The following is a 19517-nucleotide window of genomic DNA, read 5'->3' on the forward strand; positions in this document are numbered from 1 at the left end:
AGGGACTGTGGGCTTTTGGTTGCTTATGATCCCGGCAGGAAGACTGTCATCTTCGTGCCTCAGGGACAACAAAGGGAAATTTGAAATGAACTTGATACTATGTTGGTGTAACATTATTCAAAAATTACGACAAACAAATCTGACAAACATGGACATACAGTACTGTGCAGATTGCAGTTGACTTGTCAACAGTAACATGCATGTTGTTGATATTTTTGCACGGCAGTTATTTCTGTGTCATAGATCAATAACTGAAATCTTCATTGCCCATCTTGATTTTTTTCATCCTGTCTTTTCAGGAGTGACCGACAACAAAAATCTTGAATTTGAGCATTTGTAATATTGAGCAGAATAGTAAGTACAGGGTGTACCCAAGGTCTTCACACATTTAGGCTTTGAATTTTTTATCTGCACACTGCATATCAATTTCTAACTGACATGAGCAACAAACCATAAGTGCAGTTCAGTCTGGTTCTGAATCTCTGTGCTGTCCTATCAGTTGCTATGCAAGTTGCCTTAGCCATATATTTGTCACCTTTGTTATAATAGTCATGTTTGTCACCTACTGTCATTTGTATGTATTTATCACCGGTGATACACTGTCCTGTATTTACTATTTGTGTGTGTTTGAGACTAGTTTGTTCCATGATGTATCAGTTGCCACTCAGTCACTGTAGTTCATTTGTATTCTATAGAATTGCTGTCTGACAGTATTCAAGCTCTAGTTTCTCAGTGGCACATCATCAGAATGTCAAGAAGTTCCCAAGATATCCTGTCAAGGTGCCCTCCTAGTTTTCTTCCTAATGTAGTTTCAGAGTCTTTTTTTTAATCCAGTTCAAGTACGACTATAATGGAACTCAGTATTACATTGTCTGTTGCAGTGTGAATATTTGTTGAGTCCCCTTTGTCAAGATGATGTTTTTGCACCAACCTGTGGCAATGAAGGAGTTAAGGATGGACTGACGTGGACTTGCAGGGCTGTATGAAGCATCAAATACTACTTGAACCAGACTTGGAAACATGTACAGTACACTATTTACAAAGCGGTAAGTGAATTTATTTGAAAATCCATAATTGTGCGGATGGGCTGCGTGTTAAAAAATGTTTTGCTTTTAGCTTTGTGATCCTGCATGAACAGGGCACATTAGAAGTGGAACATTACCACAGTGTGTGCTATTACAGGTATGTAGTTGGTAACTACGTAATGTGATCCTATTCATTCAACAACATCCACGCACACGTGCAGTAAAGTCTTACTTTAGGTTAGAAGATGCCAAATAAATTGTGAAGGGGAAATTGAAGGGCATCGTGTATTTGAGTCACCAAGGCAAGGAAGTATTCGTTGAATAAGTTATAATAGCTTTCCACAACAACTGGTACAATATATTATTTGTACTGTAGTCAGTGTCAAAGCCTGGCCTCGGTCTTATAATTTACCATTCGCTAATCATGGCTACGTCAGCAAACAATTCCTGGTTGGATTCGTAATGTAATATTATGACAGTGTTTTATTTAAAACATGCGGTTCCCAATGCGTTTTACAAAGCCATCAAATTATTTGAAAACGTATTCAGGCATATTTCTGACGCAAAAGGCCTATATTGTTCTAACTACGTAAATGTTCTTTTAATCTTAAAATTGTCTACCTTAAGTAGAATCTCCTATTGCACTTTGGCCAACAGTATACGGGTCGATTGTGCACTCTGTGTCAGTAAAACCCGAGTAAATCCTAAATTGTCAAGACAGTCCTGAGAACTTTGCACACTCGCTAATGAAAGAGCATAGAGCAATATTTAAGAATGAGCCTTAGTTTCTTCATGACCTACATATAGCAGCAGCCATCTCTCTTTTTTTTTTTTTTTTTTAGCGATTTTGACGCAGATTAGTTTTTACAAACAGGCATGCAGCTACAATACAAGACTGGTGCGCCGGTCTATAATCGGGGCTTTAAAAAGATCGCGGGACTTGCTCAACACCGCAGCCGCTGCTATATGAAATTTCCATGTACAGTATCAATATCTATCCGAGTGATGCTCGCTTGAAAATATCCGTGAAAGGCCTCGATCCATTTCTAAAGCCGCTTCTCCTCACAAGGAACCTCTTTTTCTTCCAAATCATCGCGAAACTTATAAATGTTCATCCAATTGCGTTCGAAATAAAAAGCGGGAAGAAAAAAGCCGCGCAGTCAAATCACGCATCTATATTTGCTTTACATGTACAGTAGTTAACCGAAGTTGATGTGCAAGGTGTGCCTTAAAAAGATTAATAGTGTCACAAAGACATCGGGTATGATGTCACGTGTATTGTTACCTTTCTTTTCCAGTCACTGTGCTCGGCTATGTACCGCGGTAAGGGCGAATTGACGGTAGTTCAAATATGTGGCCCCTTTGATAGTAGCACTTTCGGTGAGGTCACTACATAACGGGATAGTAAATTGTGAATAAGGGGGCGCGGGGCTGCCTGTGGCAAACGTGTCTTTATTTTTAACCTGCGACCAAAATGACACTTTGAGTCAACAAAAACTTCTGGACACCCTCCTTTCGCGAAAACCTCTGGATCCCTCCCACCTTCCCTTTGCAAAACCGTTACTACGTATACAAAACGCCTGTTCCTGTGACGTCACGCCATTTGATCGGTGTCTGCAAATTATGATTCGATTATTAACGGCCACTCCAACAAATGACTAAATTACCAAACACTCGTTCTGACAACTTTTACTCCTTGACAACGTGAGTGTATTTTCTAAATACTTGTGTTTTCTAAAAACTGCATACGCCCCGTGACTGTTAGGCGACTAGTCTAGGATGTACGTGTGCCTTTCGTCTGCAAAGTCAGAAAATGTATGGCTGAATATTTATTATTATTGCAGGAGTGAGCCTCTCTGACTGCTATATAATTAGCGTGGTTTCGGATTGACTGTTTTATGTAACTAAATAAGGGATAGGGGTGGGGCGCAGAATGAGATGTGAAGATGTGAAGCTTGAATCTCTAATACAGCTCTTGTTTTGAAGATCATTTTACTACAAGTGGTCATGCATTTTATGGCCCAATGAACTGTACGGAATATTCATTTTTAACAACGATGTTAAAATGGACTATGAGATCAAGCTGCCACCTGTTGACCCAAAGCCGGAATGCATGACTGAGTGAGTGCGCTTTACCGTATCTGCATTGATCCTGATGTCTTCTGGGAAGGAAAAGAAAAGAAAGATCTTTCAAAGCGTGTGCTTTCGGAAATTGTGAAATTACTTTTCTCTACTGCTTGTCTGGTGATGAGGCTTTAAGGCTCAGTATTAGACTGATTTTATGGGATGAACACACATCATGGGAAATAATGAATGTATGAAGTATGTCAGAGATCATTTTTATTCATGTCTTCAATTCCAAATTTACAGTGCATATCAGCAGACCCAACGTTGGAGCATGTGGATTTGCTAAACAACAAAGAGAGCATCATTAGCATCTCGAGGACCGGAGTTGCATATACCTGGTCAATGCCAAATATGTTTTGTGGTATTTAGAGCAGTAAAGTTGACAAATTACATGGCCATTAATGTCAAAATCTGTTAGTAACAAGTAAGTACACTTTAGGTTCAGATTATTACTCTGCTGCCCTATTTCAAAAAGGATGGTATCATGGTCTTCGTCAGTATATCACAAAACATGCTTGACTGTACTGTAGGTTTGAAAAATCTAAACCGGTTGCACTCATGTTAGTGAAATACTGTAAGTCAGCTTTGTCACAAACGATAATGGTACCATTCAGCGCAAGATGAACTACAATGATATTACCGATAGAGATTGCTTATGAAAGTAAGTATACTGTAATCTCATTTGAGTTTCTGAATAATTGAAAAGGTTGCCATTAGCAGATCAATACACCAGTATGAGCCTATCATATTTCCTGATAATGTTCTGCAGCAATATACACTTGTCTGGATAGTCGAATGCATCCAAGATGACGGCACTCTCTGAGTGGAACACTGTCTTGGTGCCCTCATTGTCTTGCTACTGCATTGAATTGTAATTTTAGTTAGTTAGGACAAAGAATTTACTCGTCCTTGAAAATTACGCTGTTGCCAACGAAACAGTTAACTCTTCCTCAGTGGTGCTGCTTGTGTAGCAGCTGTCACACAAACTGTCCCATGTGAGAATTTTCTTGTTTACAAAATAGTACGGCGTCCTGGCAAATAGGACAAGGCATGCATCGCTGTATTGTACACATGCTAGTTGATGTTACTACTTACGCTTCTCTGGCTTCTTCTAACGTGCAGACATGCCTCGTCAATTCCCCAAGGTAACTCTAAGTGAGGTTGAAGAGGAGACTCAACTCCTGGCGGAAAAAGTATATGCTTCGGCCCTGAAAGAAGAGGACAACAAAGATGCATTATCAATGTTCACGGTGCCCGAGGACTGCCCCATTGGCCTCCAGCAAGCCAAAGAGCACGAGTTGCTTAAGGAGCTGGCAGAACAACAGTCTGTGGAGAGCACCAAAAGGTAGGCCTTGCTTAGATGACTGACTGATAGCATTGGTTTGTAAAACAAACAAAAAACGAACTAAATTGTCGATATTATCTTATAATATTATCTATATATTGTCTAACAGTGACTATATATTCAGTTGTGGTCAAAAGTTTCCATACACTTGTGAAGAACACTTGGTCACTTTTTCTTTTCACCCATAATAAAGTCATAAAAGAATCAAACTTCATGAATGTTTTTTGTGACAAAGAAGTATCTGTTCCAATCACTCTATCAGAGAAAAATCTGAGTTTTAGAAATAACTGGAAACCCAAGAGAGCCATGACACTATGTATGTATATAATTGATCATTTAATATAGTTGGCCATAAATGCCACAAGATAGAGCAAAAAACACAATTTTTGTTTCGATGAAGCTCTTTAATACATAGTTCCATAGTGTCAAAGCACTACTTTTGACATGATGAAGCTCTTCAATTCATTTCAACAAATTCCTCAGCACCTAGATGCCATCAAATTAGTACTTATATTTCTCTGGCCTACAACATCCATCCATCCATCCATCCATCCATCCATCCATCCATCCATCCATCCATCCATCCATCCATCCATCCATCCATCCATCCATCCATCCATCCATCCCATCCCATCCCATCCCATCCCATCCCATCAGCAGGAAAGCCCCTCTCCCTCTCCTTCACAACATAAAATCTGACCGACCTTTATAGTAACTTCATCAATTGTGTTGCTCAATCCATAGGCGCAAAAGCTTGAAGATGATTCGTTCCCAGTCCATGTCAATCCAGATCTCAGGATATCAGGACTGGACATGGCCAAAGGCTCCAACGCCATACCTGTCTCCAAGCTCCAGCTCGCTGTGTTCACCTGTGCCAGAATACTGTCCTGATTACCAGAGAGTCACAATTAGTGGTGATTACTGTGCAGGAGTGAGTTCAGCAGCAAGTGCAAGGATTGGCACACACACACATGCATGCTCATGAGAAACATTATATTGTTATTAATGGGGATACTAGTTTGATTTATGACTCCAGTATAGTGGTATTGAGATTACAGCTCTAAAATAGATTTTAAAATCTTTTTTGGTAATAGCCATTTTACTAGATTACAAAAACATTTAAGATGGCATTTCTTACTAACATTTACCATGCACCACATTTAAAAAAAATGAGAAATTGATTTGAAATTAACTACCTTCGCCTGATAGTAGTTAATTTCAAATCAATCATTCAACTTATCTGTGTATTAATTATTAGTACAGTGTGGATTCTGTCATTTCATGTCAACGAGGGTTCGCTTTCTTGACCCACACTTTAGCTCGATAGACTGTCCTACCTATCTCAAGCGATATCCTTAAAAGTAGCATAAGCATGTTAGCCACATTAGCCGAGGAAGTTAGCTGCATTAGCTAACTTACAGAGGTACTGAAGATGACAAACAAGAAAGTTGACGTGATTGGCTGCGGCAGCCAAAGAGTATGTGTCCAACCAAGAAGAGGCTCCCGCTGCAGACTCCATATTGCCCGTTAAGGCAGATGACTCAGGAGGGGAAAAAACTTACCGGTGTTGTCAGTTTTAGTTTAAGTTTTAAGCAATCGTGACTTTCAAAATTGCGGTATATTGCGGTTATCGGCCCATGCCTAGATGTGTGAGTCTTCGCTGAATAAATGTGTCCTTATTACTTTCACACCTGATTTAGGTCACAGTGGAAGACTACGAACAAGCAGCCAAGAGTCTTCTCAAGGCTCTGCTGATTCGTGAGAAATATTCCAGACTGGCCTACCACAGATTCTGCAGAACCACAGCGCAGTTTCTTCGCAGGGCTGAAAACATCAGCTGGAGTGAAGAGGAGGAAGTTCAACCAGGTTTGAAGACACGTGAGCAAATAGAACTGCATGGATTGGTGGAAGACGTTAATTTTGTCTTGGGTCGGCAGAAATGTGCCCATATCCAACCAAGGATGAAGATCCTTACAGTATGGAAAACATCCCAGAGAACCTGACCTATCAACTAAGACTGTTGGACGGAATAGTTCACGTGTATGATAGCCTTGAGGATCTCCGAGAAAATCATCCACATGACCTTCCATATCCAGATCTGGAAACCTTTGTTGTAGATCTCAGTCATGTGCTGGCAATGATTGCAGATGGACCCACGTAAGTTGCCACAACAAACAGACAGCAATGAACTATGCTGGTTGGATAGGTACCGTAGCGACAGAGGGGGACACGCGTTTTCACAAAAAATGCCTATTGTACTGACGCCTCATTTAGAGGTCTATATCTATGATTCCCAATCCCAAACAATGTATCATTGTATAGTTAATTATCCAATTTAATTCATTACAATTTAATTGGTCAGCAAATTACTGTATTATTCAACTATTGGAAATAATAAAACTTTGTTCATCTCTATTTATCTATACACCGGCAATGTACTGTATAGTAAGAGACAAAACAACTAAATGCTCTTCCGTGAGATTGCCAGTGAGTTTTTAAAGTTATGTGAAAATTGTGACAGCAGCAAACCAAAAACACACAACAAACTTACAAGAGCTGAAAGGAAACGGGAACCTCAATACACTCAAAACTGACGAGACACCAATGAAAACCTGAGCAAGACACTGTTGCAGGGAGCTGATTGGCTGACACAAGAAATGCGGGTTGATGAAGACAGGTGGACGCAATAAAACTAACTCGACACTGACACAAGGGGAGCAGAAAAATGAACTAAAAACATGAACAAAATCCAACCAACCCAGAATGTGAAAAGACAAATCAAAAAGCAACAAAAACCCAGAACAGAAGGGAACCAAAAACCCAGATACCAACCCCAAACACAACAAATACCACTTTAGAACATGACATTGTGAGAGGTGAATTTAAATTACGGTATTATTTGAGCTTTAGTTTTGAATCTACCTCTAACACATTTGACCTGGTTCAACAGACAAAAACATTTCATTTCTTTCGTCTACGATTATTATGATATCCAACTGTGACTTATATGCAAATGGCGCTTGTACATTTAAAAATCCTGACCTGCTTTGGGTATCTGATTTTTAGAAAAACCTACTGTCACAGGCGACTCAATTTCTTGAGTTCAAAGTTCCACCTCCATGAGATTCTCAATGAGATAGCTGAGTTGAAGGAACTCAAAAGTGTTCCTCACCGAGATTTCTACAACGTGAGAAAGGTTGATATTCGTCCTAACACATGAGCAACGGGACCATTCATTACACCCTTGAAAAAATATTAACTGTATTTTTCACATAGGTGGACACGCACATTCATGCAGCTGCGTGCATGTCACAAAAGCACCTGCTGACGTTCATTCAGAAAACATACAACACAGATTCGGACCGCGTGGTCATGGAAAACGCTGGCCAGAAGATGACTCTTAAGCAGGTGTTCCACAGCCTCAACATGGACCCCTATGACCTTACTGTGGATTCTTTGGATGTACATGCTGTAAGAAAAGGAACACAACTTTGTGTGTGTGTGTGTGTGTGTGTGTGTATATTCTATTTTACATACATATACAGTATATTTATTCTGTTTATAATCTTCACAGGGAAGACATACATTCCATCGCTTTGATAAATTCAATTCCAAGTATAATCCCGTTGGAGCCAGTGAACTCAGAGAACTCTTTCTCAAAACGGACAACTATCTCAACGGCGAATACTTTGCTCAAATAATAAAGGTAAACAGTGTCTGAGCTGTAAATGTGTCTGTTTTAAGGTTACTGTATATTTTTTTTAAATAAAGTACTCAAGTACTGTTTTGGTCATATTCCATTTCCACCATGAATAGGAAGTGGCCCACGACTTGGAGGAGAGTAAATACCAGCATGCAGAGCCACGCTTGTCCATCTACGGACGCGCTCCCGAGGAGTGGCACGACCTGGCTAAGTGGTTCATTTTGCACAAAGTATACTCTCCAAACATGAGGTGGATCATTCAAGTGCCCAGAATATAGTGAGTCTTTATTTGTCGGACCGTTGCTGCATTTTTCCACTTTTCCCTGATGTGAAAATATTTTCTATGTTTTTAGTGACATTTTTAAATCAAAGAAGCTGGTGCCCAATTTTGCCAAGATGCTGGAGAATATATTCCTTCCCCTCTTTGAGGCAACCATTCATCCGCAGAGTCATAAAGAGCTTCATGTTTTCCTCAAATATGTAAGTGAAGCTACAAAACTGTGTTGAAGATTTGCTGCAACAAAAACTCAACCATTTTAACCATAATTTTAACCTTTCGCAAATATCTGAAAGGCGCATTAAGCCCTTTTATGTTAACAATACGTATTTTCAGTCCCACAATTACCAATAATCTTTATCAGATTGAAATGCTACAATCGAGAAAGGTGGCAACGGATTCATCCCATTTTAATTGTCCCTAGTTCCGATCTCAAAGCGTTCGTCGGCGAGTGTGAACGTTTTTTGTTGTTGTTGTTGTTGTTTTTTTTAGGTCAGGGTCCCCTTTTCCCCATTTCGCAACTGGGACCTCACAGTTCAAAGGGTGTCGAGTGCCGTTTTTTCTCTAGTCAAATGTTGCAAAAGTCCGACTTCCTTTATTGCAGCGTATTGCAAGAGTGAAGAGGAGAGGTATTGGACGAATGGAGACGGTTCAGAACAGTTTTGGATTTCAAGGTTGCAGTTACGCTTAAGGCCTAAAGATGTCATCGTTTCGCAAGAAACTTGTAACATCCCTAATGCATGTTCAAGTTCCAAAGTGTCTTAATAGCATGACGATAAAATAATTTCATACAATCTCTACAAAAAAATATTGCACATTTTCGACTCCATATTTATGACTTCCTTGCCCAGAGGTACACACTAAATTTCTAACATCATATTTGCTCCCAGTCTAAACAGATTGAAATTTACACTCTATATTTGGTCCCAGTCTTAACGGACTAATTTAATTTTGGATTTATTTGGAACATTGTAATCTCTTCCAAGTGTACATTTTCACCTTTGAACACCCCGTTCAGGCTGGGGCCAAAATAGCCTTTTTTTGAGTAAGAATAATCCACAAAATTCACTGTGTAAATTGTACCTACTTTCTTTAGTATTATGTTTTCAGTCTATTAGATATATATTCACTCCGAATCGCTTTGGATGACATAGTATGACAACTCTTGAATAAGATTAGTGTAGAAGAGTGAAGAATAGAAGAAAATGAATAGAATACAGTGGACAGAGGCATTGTTGTATGCGATTATATTGTGATTTTGTGTAGTGGCAGTTTCTCTAATTGTGACGTGACTTTGATGGTGCAGAAGTGGACTCACATCAGGAAAATCTTGTGTGATGGTCCAAGTACCAAACGTGCAGCCTGCCACTGTATTGGTGTCACACTTCTCTCATATCTTCAAAGAAATAATCTCTTTATTTGGGCAGTCCTGATTGCTTTTACGACAAGGTGATAATAATTTTTTACACTCGATGCATTCTTTTCCCCTCCACAGGTATCGGGTTTTGACAGCGTAGATGATGAGTCCAAACACAACGATCACATGTTCTCATTCAGGAGCCCAAAGCCAGAACAGTGGAATGGGGAAGACAACCCTCCATACAGCTACTACCTCTTCCACATGTACGCAAACATCATGGTCCTCAACAATCTCAGAAAGTAAGAGCTCCTTCTTTGGCCATCTTCTCCGCATAACAAGGATTTTCCAAGGGATGTGGTTTTCACCCTATGTGATTTGCAGGGAACGTGGTCTGAGTACCTTTCAGTTTCGCCCCCACTGTGGAGAAGCAGGCTCCATCACCCATCTTGTATCTGCCTTCCTCACCGCAGACAACATCTCACATGGACTCAACTTGAAGAAGGTACTTCGCAGCAGCACCATTCTTTGATGCGAGGCCTACGTGCTTTCGCAATGCGCACACGATGTCTACTTTACACAAAACAACCGTCACATAAGGTCTTGGACCAAACGCATGCCCAATTGGTTGTTACCTGAGCAAGTGAGATGTTATTTTATAGAGGTCAGCCAGTGGCAAAATGGCAGCCGCCAAAGATGACTAAAAACGGATGCATTTTGCTGCTTAATTCCACAAATGCAATATTAATGAGAGTGCAATGTTAGACTACTAGGACTGCATGAACCTGATGTATTATTGTTACAAACATTTGGAGGTGACTTCCTCATTAGGAGGAACTATTGGGCATGTCAAACGTTGAATGATATGGGTAAAGACTAATTGAGCACTAATTGATGTCGTTTTTATCTTGCTCATTTGAAAATAAATACACAAAATTTTCTTTTATTGTTAATATTTTTGTCAATTGTTTTTTTTTTTGTCTTTGTAAAAAGTAAAGTGGTGACCATTGGAAGAGGTGGGGCAGTGCCCCAGCTTCTTCCATTGGGTGGTCAACATAAGCGAACTAAAAAACTCTTTAGCTATCTGGAAAAGGAATAGACGAATGACTATCAACACAAGCTATGTTGCAGCTATTTTTGATTCTCGCTAACACTATCAATGCACAAATGTTCATGTCTGAAATATAAAAGAGCCTTTATTTTATTATGTAGAGCCCTGTGCTTCAGTATCTGTACTACTTGGCCCAAGTTCCCATCGCGATGTCGCCATTGAGCAACAACAGCCTCTTTCTGGAATACTCTAAAAACCCCCTGAGAGAGTTCCTGCACAAAGGCCTCTGCGTGTCCCTGTCAACAGATGACCCAATGCAGTTCCACTACACTAAGGTAGCATCGCAATAAACGTTTGTGTGGATTCAAACATTATACAGTATTATGTTTTATAGCGGTGATTACGTTTGAGTCAGATCCAATACATGCAACTCGATAGCTACTGATTCCTTGTTATTTGTCGGTTGCCATCTGTATTTGCACTGCTAGTGAAGCGCTGGATGTCTCCTGGTAGTATTGTATGTCCATAGTCTAGTTCTTGTATGAAGTCTCACAACTGCTAATATGAGAATTTCCCGTTGGCAGGAGCCACTAATGGAAGAGTATGCTATTGCCGCTCAGCTGTGGAAGCTCAGCACTTGTGATGTGTGTGAAATAGCCAGAAACAGCGTGCTACAATGTGGACTCTCAGACAAGGTACAGAGTCATAGTTATATCCGGTAAAGTGTTGCGAAATTACAGGAATTTTCAAACTCGTAAAGTTTTATTTGTCAGACAAACAGGGATTTATGTAAATAAACAGCAATTCAGGAAATTGAACGTTGGCTCATACGTACCCGTGCTGTATAAAAGTTTCCAATTTTACTGGTGAGGTTCACTTTGATATAAGCAATCATTTATTGTTGCATTTTTTGGAAATTTTATTCGAGAGTAAAAGGGAATTATGTAAATACACGGTAATTCGGACGATGGCAGGTTGGCTCATAATTGGGTAGTTAAAAGTTTTAAATGAAGTTTTTTTCATAGAAAGTTGTTGAGCTATTTTCACTGGTGACATTCACTTAAAAAAAAAAAAAAAAAAAAATATATATATATATATATATATATATATATATATATATATATATATATATATATATATATATATATATATATATATATATATATATATATATATATATATATATATATACAACTTTCTATGAAAAAAACTTCATTTAAAACTTTTAACTACCCAATTATGAGCCAACCTGCCATCGTCCGAATTACCGTGTATTTACATAATTCACTTTTCTTGTATCTCAAAAATTCCTTGTCCTCCGGGGGGGAGTGCGTAGCATGAGACTCTGAATGGGCTTCAATTAGCCGAATTAGCAATAAATCCTGCAATGCTCCAACTTTTCCATGATGAAAACTGTTTACCTGAAAGATTCAAGAACCTCGTCAGTTTGCGGATCAGGTCACTCGTAGCTGATTCTGATTCTGAGCATTGGTCACTCACGCAATGCCTTCAAAATGGGCTCGCAGACTCTCCTTCAATCGGGCCGCATTCACCTGTGCAATTTGTCAATCCAGCAGAAATTCGCAGACTCCAATCAGGAGGATATATGATAGGATGGTAAAGTATAAATGAAAGGAATGAAAATATAAAGAATGTTTCATTACATTTGTATGAACAATGGTTTACAAAGTTGGACACAAAACGCCAGAATATATCCTAAAGAAGTCAAAATGATTGTTCTTGCATGCTTCCATTAGACCAGAATTTTAGTCATTAAGGTTGTAATAAATTCCTATTCTACTCCAGTTTACATGAAATCATTAAGGATTTTCTTTTTTTGCAGTAGTCGGTTAGGAAGAAAAGTAATCATCCAATCGACATTTTGTATTTTTCATGTCCAGGACAAGAAGCACTTTTTAGGGGTGAACTATCTGAAAGACGGACCCGAGGGAAACGACATTCACCGCACCAACGTGGCTCAGATCCGCATGGCCTACAGGCACGAAACGCTGTGCAATGAACTCAGTTTCCTTGTGGATGTTGTCAAGTCTGAAGCCATGGACTCTGTTGTTTGAATCCATGAAAAAGCGTGAGGGAGATAATGAGAGATTACATAAACACTCTCATACACTCTATTGAAAACTCTCATAAATATTACATCACTGAAATGCTCTCAAAAACGACAAAAATGCCCCCACACACTCTAATGCTTTCGTACATACAGATTTTTTCTTTGTGCTCCTATTCGCACAGCCATTACCGAAATGCTCTTTTACAAGCTGTTGAAGGGTTCTCGCTCGATTGAAACGCTCTCACACATTACGAAGATTGTTTCATTTATATCCTATTGAATCAAGCAATTAAAGTGCTCTCATTCACACACATTATTGAAATGCTCTCAAAAAACGAAATCTTTCAAGCTCATATGTTACTGAAACACTCACACACAACTAAACCTCTGATTGTCATATTATATTCGGCATATTATATGACAATAATCTGTAAAGGATTTCAGTAGTGCGTGTGTTTTGAGAGCATTTAGGTCATTTACTGTATATCCCTCATACTGAACTCTAATATTTACATGATATTTTCATTCTTGACTTTATGGGAGTCCCAGTACCTGTAGGTAACTGGACTGTAAATGTATACAGTCTTTAATAAGGATATTCACCAAGCTAACAAGAAGAAAAATGACTTGTTTGTTTAAAGAACTGTGAAGGCAAAGGCACACCAACTCACACTGTATAAGCATTTGCACTTCGGACTGAATTGTGTGATGGGGGTATGTGCTAGAGCTGTTTACACAAGACACAAGAAACCTGTCGAGAAAGCGAGTTTAGTTTGAAGCAATGTGATTACACGCAGATAAATGATGTCGGCAAATTTAGTTCTTGAAGGTGTCATTTAATTGCATGTACATTCCGATATCAAAATAAAAACAAGAAATCAGTCTTCAAAACGATTGTGATTCTTTTGTAGAGGCTATATATACATCCTTAGAAAGCTTTTAACAATAGATACAAAACTATATGCACGGCGCAAAATCAGATGTGTGTTGCTCAAACACATGAAAGGTGAAATCAGGTATGCAATAACTTGAAGCGATCATTTAACTTGCAGTGTCAATGACGTCTCCAAGCTCTTGAGTCACGTCAGCTCTCTGGAGGCGCCTCTTCCTGTTCACAAAAACAGTCACAATGAATGACTGCAAACAAGTCATTTTATATTAAAAATTGACACCCTTACAAACAGGTTTATAGTTGTATCTAAACGGCTCAGATGACTTCTGAACTCATGTCAACATAGTCTACAATCTATAATAGCAAATCCCAAATTAGAACTTTTCTATCATTTATAATATGATAATAAGTAGATTGTAATGACTATACAGTTTTTGCACCATGATTATTAATTGTACTCTTTCTTGTATATGGGCAATTTGGCCACCAGGAGGCAGTACAATATTCAGTAACGTTCAGTTACAGCTACTCAGCGATTCAATAAGGTGGAGTAATAGCATTTGGGATGAAGAATACGCTTTAGGCTATAAATATTGTTATATAGTCTGCTACTTACTACTTTGTGACTTAATATAGGTTTCTTAAAACATCACAACATTGCCCAATATATATAGCATGTCCCAATATGTGTCAGCATTATATTAGCAGACCTTAAAAGGATACAGTGTAATTTTTCGCATGCGCCTGTGGGAGCTTTAGGGGCATTACGGTAAATGCAGCAAACCACACTACCTCTCTTGCTGTAGCTACATGACGACCTCCGGAGGACTGCTACCCCCCATGTAATATAACTTCATGCTAACTAGACCTAAGATTATATTTAACACATTCTGTTGGTCGTTAAGAAGAAATTTATTTGCAAGTTTTTTTTATTTTATTTATAATTACTTAATTTATTCATTTTTAATGAAAACGGTCTAAATCTTACAGTGTCACTAGCAAAGTTGTTTTAACATCACAACATGTAATTGTCCTTGCTTTAACAGTAAATTCCAGCTGGGAAGGGCATTAAGCAGCTTGAAGCATCTCTGTGAAAAAGAAATCTTCACCTCTGCTGCTTGTTATGTAACTAACTAACTAACTAACTAACTAACTAACTAACTAACTAACTAACTAACTAACTAACTAAATAAATAAATAAATGTAATTCTTTTTACAGGACTTTGGCCTGACCACTCAAACAAGAATGACGATACAGATCACAATCACAATAATAGTATTTCTTGAGTGCCCTAAGGAATTGTGAGTTGAATAGCTTCATTTAGAGAAAAAGTAGTGGTAGTCATCACCACCATATGTAGGCAATAGCATTTTTTTCAGGAGGGTGTCAAATATTTGGATTTCTGCTATTTAGTACTTCTTTAAAACAACCTGAAAACTAAGGAGCTATATGGTGGCCACCTCCACACCAAGGAGAACATTTGCTATCTGTGACTTTCAGCCATTTTTACATGCAGTATTCACAGACCCTTGACACCCCGCCACAATTTTTGAATTGCAGATTAAAATCTATGTAATAAATATAATCATTTTATTTAGTAAAATCCTGATTGTAATGGCCTGATAAAGAAAAATGCACAGACGCAGGTATGCATGGCCACGGTTCAGTGAGGCGTTGTGTCACCTTGGCCCCCACCTGGCCTCCTGTCACCTGGCCCCCCAAGAAAAAATTCTGGCTACACCCCTGCTGAGAACGATTGCTTCAAAAGAAACCAACTTACACTTTCATGTATGCAAAGATGGCTATTGCAACAAGAAGAACAGCACACAGCGAGGTGATGAGCACCACTTTCCCTGCAGCAATGCGACATGACAAGTTACATAAGTCACACGTGGACCTTAATTATGACATTTGTGTAATAGAGGCCGGTGGCAAACCTCTCCCAGAGTTCTGTTCTTCGCCAGCCAAACGGGCGAGCTGTGCCCCATCTAGGCTCTCCAGCACCGTGAGGTCGGAGGTCAAGGAAAGGTTGAAAATAAAGAGGGATGGGGTAGGATTTAGGTCGTCAGAGGACTTGGGAATCATGGTCGTCGCTTCTTTCTCGGGTGGTTCTGTGTAATCTGCACATAGCAAAAACACAAGGAAAGAGGTCTTTCATAAAGCCCTTTTTGATGTAAAATTACTAAACATACCAGTATTGGTGCAAGTGTATTTTAAACATCCACTTCTATAAGAAATTTATAGTGACACTTTCCTAAAACGATGGCCAAAATGCTGCCCAAACCAAGACAGACATTTTATTCTTAAAATGTATATTTATAATTATTTTAGACCACAGTTTGAACATTGACACTAAACCATCTTTTAAAAACAGTCGAACTAATTAAATATAAACAATGTTTATTATTGGGGTTGCAAGTTGCCGTGTTGAGACTGAATGCTAATATTTTGGTTATGAATTTTTTTATATCATTAAATGCAGATCTGTGTCACAAATTATTATTTTCTTTTCTTTTCTGCACAACTATATTCTTTTAGACAAGAAATGAAAATCTGAAATTTACGGAATAGGGGCGGGATTGAATACATTTTCTTCTGGCAACCATTCACATACAATTGTTGAGTCATATATTGTTTTTAAATTGCCTGAAATAAATGAAATAAAAAAAGGAACACATGACATAAATATCAGTTAAATAATTTTTACTTTAATATTAATTTACATTGTTCCCAGTTACACACAATTGCATTTTACTACTGTAATACATGAAAAAGTTAATCTTAAATCTCTTGAACCGTTTTTATTTTTGAGTCTCAAAATTACATTGGCATGAAAGGAGTTAACATGGCCTAAAAATGCCATCAACAACGACAATAATAAACAATATTCCAAAATCTTTGTACTTGTAAAGACAAATACATATTATTATGTATTGAAGAAGACATTAAATTGTACTTATTTACATACCTTCCAGAAAATAAAAATAAAAATAACATGCTTAAAAACGTTTTGACATTCGTGAGTAGGTCTGTGTGTCAAATTTGGGTATAAAAATTTAGAGTTTCTTATTCCAACCCAAAATCCAGAAACTTTCAAAGCTTGAATTAAAAAAATTAAATTGCATTCATGATGCTGGATTCTCATTTTCATGATGGCTTGTCAAAGAAGGGTGTTAAACCCTGTACATATTACATGCATTTTTAAAACATTGACTGCCAGTCATTTTAGTAATGAAGACCTACAGTATATTATCTTAATTAATTATATATTGTGTACACCAAATCTTCCAAATGAAATAATATACTCAACTTTAACCAGAAAAAAGGTTTGATTTAGCCTTTTCCATTTTATTTATTTATTTTTCATGGTTAACAGTACTGTACTTTACTGATGCTCAAGTGGCGCTTGAGCATCAGTAAAGTGAGAAATTTACAGTTGAGCAGCATCCCACCCTTGCCCCATGTAAAAAAAAAAAGTTGACATAACTGACACGTTTACTCACTAAAGGTAGTGAATGACAAATACGTCTTACCTGATTGGTTGAAACAAAACACATCAAATTTTTTGTCCAGTGCGGCTCGCCATGACAGCAAGCCGGTTTGGTTTTGGCCGCAGTTCAAGAGCGCCTTGACACGGGGGATGACTGCGTAGTGCTCGTCAATCCAACCAAACCTAAAAAAGAAGAAGATAAAAAAAACAATCTCAAATGCTTTTTTTTTTTTTTTTTTTAATAATTCGTGTGATTTGTACTTACCTGCATGTTTCTAACCCCCTCTGGAGGGCTTCATTCACTTGGTCTTTGGTGGCAAGGGTGAGTCCGAGATTAGTGCAAATGTCTCGCGCTTCGGTAACATTGAAGCCATACTCGGGTTTGTTTTGGTCATTCACAAGACTGAGCAGGATCACTCCAGCGATGCTCTTTGCTGGGAAAACTGTCAACAGCAGATGCCATGTCAATTTTGGAAGTGCAAAGAACCCATGAAGTAGAAAAAAAAAATCATTTACCTTGCAGGTTGATTGTGACATTCTGCTGAGAGAAAACCACAGTGATAGACAGCGCTACGGCCACGGAAAGCAAAATGCTCTTCATGGCTTCGGGTGGTCGGGACGAATGAATTCAAACAAAGCGTGGAGCGCTGTGTGCGCGCCAACCAAATCGGTCGGGTTAAATAGAGGTGATTTGCTCGCATTGGGCTGTGTGGACTCTCTGCCCGTTGCCAGAACGGAAAGGAAAGGGAAGTCGGGTCAAAGGACTGAGCGCAAGGCCCACGAGACCAGTAGAGAAAACATATTGAAAAGGATACCCAAGTTCAACAGCAGGCAAAATTGAAAAAAATTAAAAATTAAAATTAATAATAAAAAAAAAAAAACTCTTAAGTGTAGATGATGTGAAAATGGTGGTAAAAAGAACCATAAGGAGGACTGTGTTTTTGAAATGGCTGTATGTCACAAAAAAGTTAGGGATCTTCTGATTTGGGATACTTTATGCATGACTTGCTTTTTTCTTGCAAGGAACTGATTGGCAAAATCGGCAACAATTGAATTTTTATTTAGATTTCAAAGGAAATCCACTTCTATGCCTGTCTGAAAATCAGCCTATCCCGCATTAACACAGTTGGTGTCACTGACACTTGACATTACGTGCGTGGTCCAAACGATTTCAACATCTGCAATGAAAATGCCCTTGATCCCGCGATCCTCTCGTGATCCCATTTCCACAAAAACACCTCCCCAAATGTCACGGCAGTGGAGGAAATGACGCAGGCACAGAACTCCTGTGGTCATCATTCACGAGCAGCATTTTCAGTGCAGGTCTTACAATAAAGAGTGCTCGCTTCTATGATTTGTCATCAAACACCGTGGAAGTTAAATGAACAAATTACTTCCAAGACCAGAAAAAATGAGGAAGCATATATTTTAACTGATTAAAAAAAAAGAATCAAGGTTCATTATGATTCAAAATCAATATAAAATGTCCCAAAACAATGTTGTATATTGAAAAAAGTAAAAAAAATCCGTCTCATGTCTGCTTTCGTGCGAAGGCCAACTTCAAAATAAACACACCAAATAATACATGAATGTAGTTTGCTTTTATTTTGAAGTTGGTCATTGAAGAGATGCTTGCTACCAGCGAGATTTACTCCCCTAACAACATAATTTTATTTGGCATCACATCACCTACTTTGCAACATCAATACAACGCAATCAAAATTGTATTCATTTGCTGATTAGGGATTGCAAGAAACCACTGGTTAAATACACTGTCATTAAACGATACAGCTGACTACGTGGCGCATTCAAAAACAGTCGGATATTTTAAAACAGAAAAAAAGGTCCATCGAGGCCTTAAATGTTGATAACTGTAGATATCAAAAATAATAAATATGGGCTTTCTAGCAATCTAAAAGAGCTGACATATCAAGAAAGATGGGTGTGGTTTGATAGTTTTCCTAAATTCAAAAAAATGGTCCATCAAGTCGTTTTCAATACCCAATGAAATATCAAGGTTTACGTCTTCCGTTCTAGTGGTATGCCACTGAATGAAAATACAGAAGAGAACGGCAGTTGTGGTCCTCATGCTGTTTTGTGGAAAAAGGCTTTTTCTTTTTTTAAATTCAAAACTTAAAGAATGTATAGAAATGAGACCACCAATTACAAGTTTGCAAT

At 38.4% G+C, this 19517-nt stretch overlaps 2 protein-coding genes across 5 annotated transcripts; one reads left to right on the forward strand and one right to left on the reverse strand.

Annotated features, from left to right (window-relative positions):
• Positions 1 to 906: 906 nt before the first annotated feature.
• Positions 907 to 13841, forward strand: ampd3a (adenosine monophosphate deaminase 3a). 4 transcript variants are annotated; one of them, XM_088412438.1, is made up of 15 exons: positions 907 to 1046; positions 4275 to 4497; positions 5242 to 5428; positions 6198 to 6363; positions 6435 to 6654; positions 7564 to 7693; positions 7774 to 7968; positions 8072 to 8203; positions 8314 to 8477; positions 8554 to 8680; positions 9973 to 10136; positions 10219 to 10339; positions 11047 to 11220; positions 11470 to 11580; positions 12787 to 13841. In XM_088412438.1, exons 1-15 carry the CDS (start codon positions 983 to 985, stop codon positions 12958 to 12960), a joined length of 2352 nt encoding a protein of 783 aa, XP_088268564.1. In that variant the 5' UTR covers positions 907 to 982; the 3' UTR covers positions 12961 to 13841. The 4 variants fall into 4 exon arrangements, with proteins under 4 accessions (XP_088268564.1, XP_088268566.1, XP_088268568.1 ...); XM_088412440.1 differs by lacking the exon at positions 907 to 1046 and adding an exon at positions 2336 to 2729; XM_088412442.1 differs by lacking the exon at positions 907 to 1046 and adding an exon at positions 2336 to 2729 and having other exon boundaries at positions 4298 to 4497.
• On the reverse strand, positions 13707 to 18195 carry lyve1a (lymphatic vessel endothelial hyaluronic receptor 1a). Its single transcript, XM_088412443.1, has 6 exons — positions 17856 to 18195; positions 17605 to 17782; positions 17383 to 17522; positions 15787 to 15969; positions 15630 to 15702; positions 13707 to 14064 (listed from the first exon to the last, which is right to left on the reverse strand). The coding sequence occupies exons 1-6, from the start codon at positions 17938 to 17940 to the stop codon at positions 13998 to 14000; spliced, it is 726 nt and encodes a 241-aa protein (XP_088268569.1). The 5' UTR covers positions 17941 to 18195; the 3' UTR covers positions 13707 to 13997.
• Positions 18196 to 19517: the final 1322 nt, after the last annotated feature.

Source organism: Hippichthys cyanospilos, chromosome 4 (assembly GCF_059441005.1).
Source record: "Hippichthys cyanospilos isolate Australia breed blue-spotted pipefish chromosome 4, RoL_Hcya_1.0, whole genome shotgun sequence".
Taxonomy (NCBI): Eukaryota; Metazoa; Chordata; class Actinopteri; order Syngnathiformes; family Syngnathidae; genus Hippichthys; species Hippichthys cyanospilos.

Bases quoted from the DNA above. Each gene is read 5' to 3' on its own strand.
- lyve1a (XM_088412443.1), bottom strand. From the start codon at position 17,940: ATGAAGAGCATTTTGCTTTCCGTGGCCGTAGCGCTGTCTATCACTGTG. The intron at 17,783-17,855 runs GTAAATGATTTT...TGCTGTTGACAG, and splicing joins TGTCACAATCAACCTGCAAG to TTTTCCCAGCAAAGAGCATC. The intron at 15,970-17,382 runs GTAAGACGTATT...TGCTATGTGCAG, and splicing joins GTTTTGTTTCAACCAATCAG to ATTACACAGAACCACCCGAG.
- ampd3a (XM_088412438.1), top strand. From the start codon at position 983: ATGAAGCATCAAATACTACTTGAACCAGACTTGGAAACATGTACAGTA. The intron at 11,221-11,469 runs GTAGCATCGCAA...TCCCGTTGGCAG, and splicing joins TGCAGTTCCACTACACTAAG to GAGCCACTAATGGAAGAGTA. The intron at 11,581-12,786 runs GTACAGAGTCAT...TTTCATGTCCAG, and splicing joins AATGTGGACTCTCAGACAAG to GACAAGAAGCACTTTTTAGG.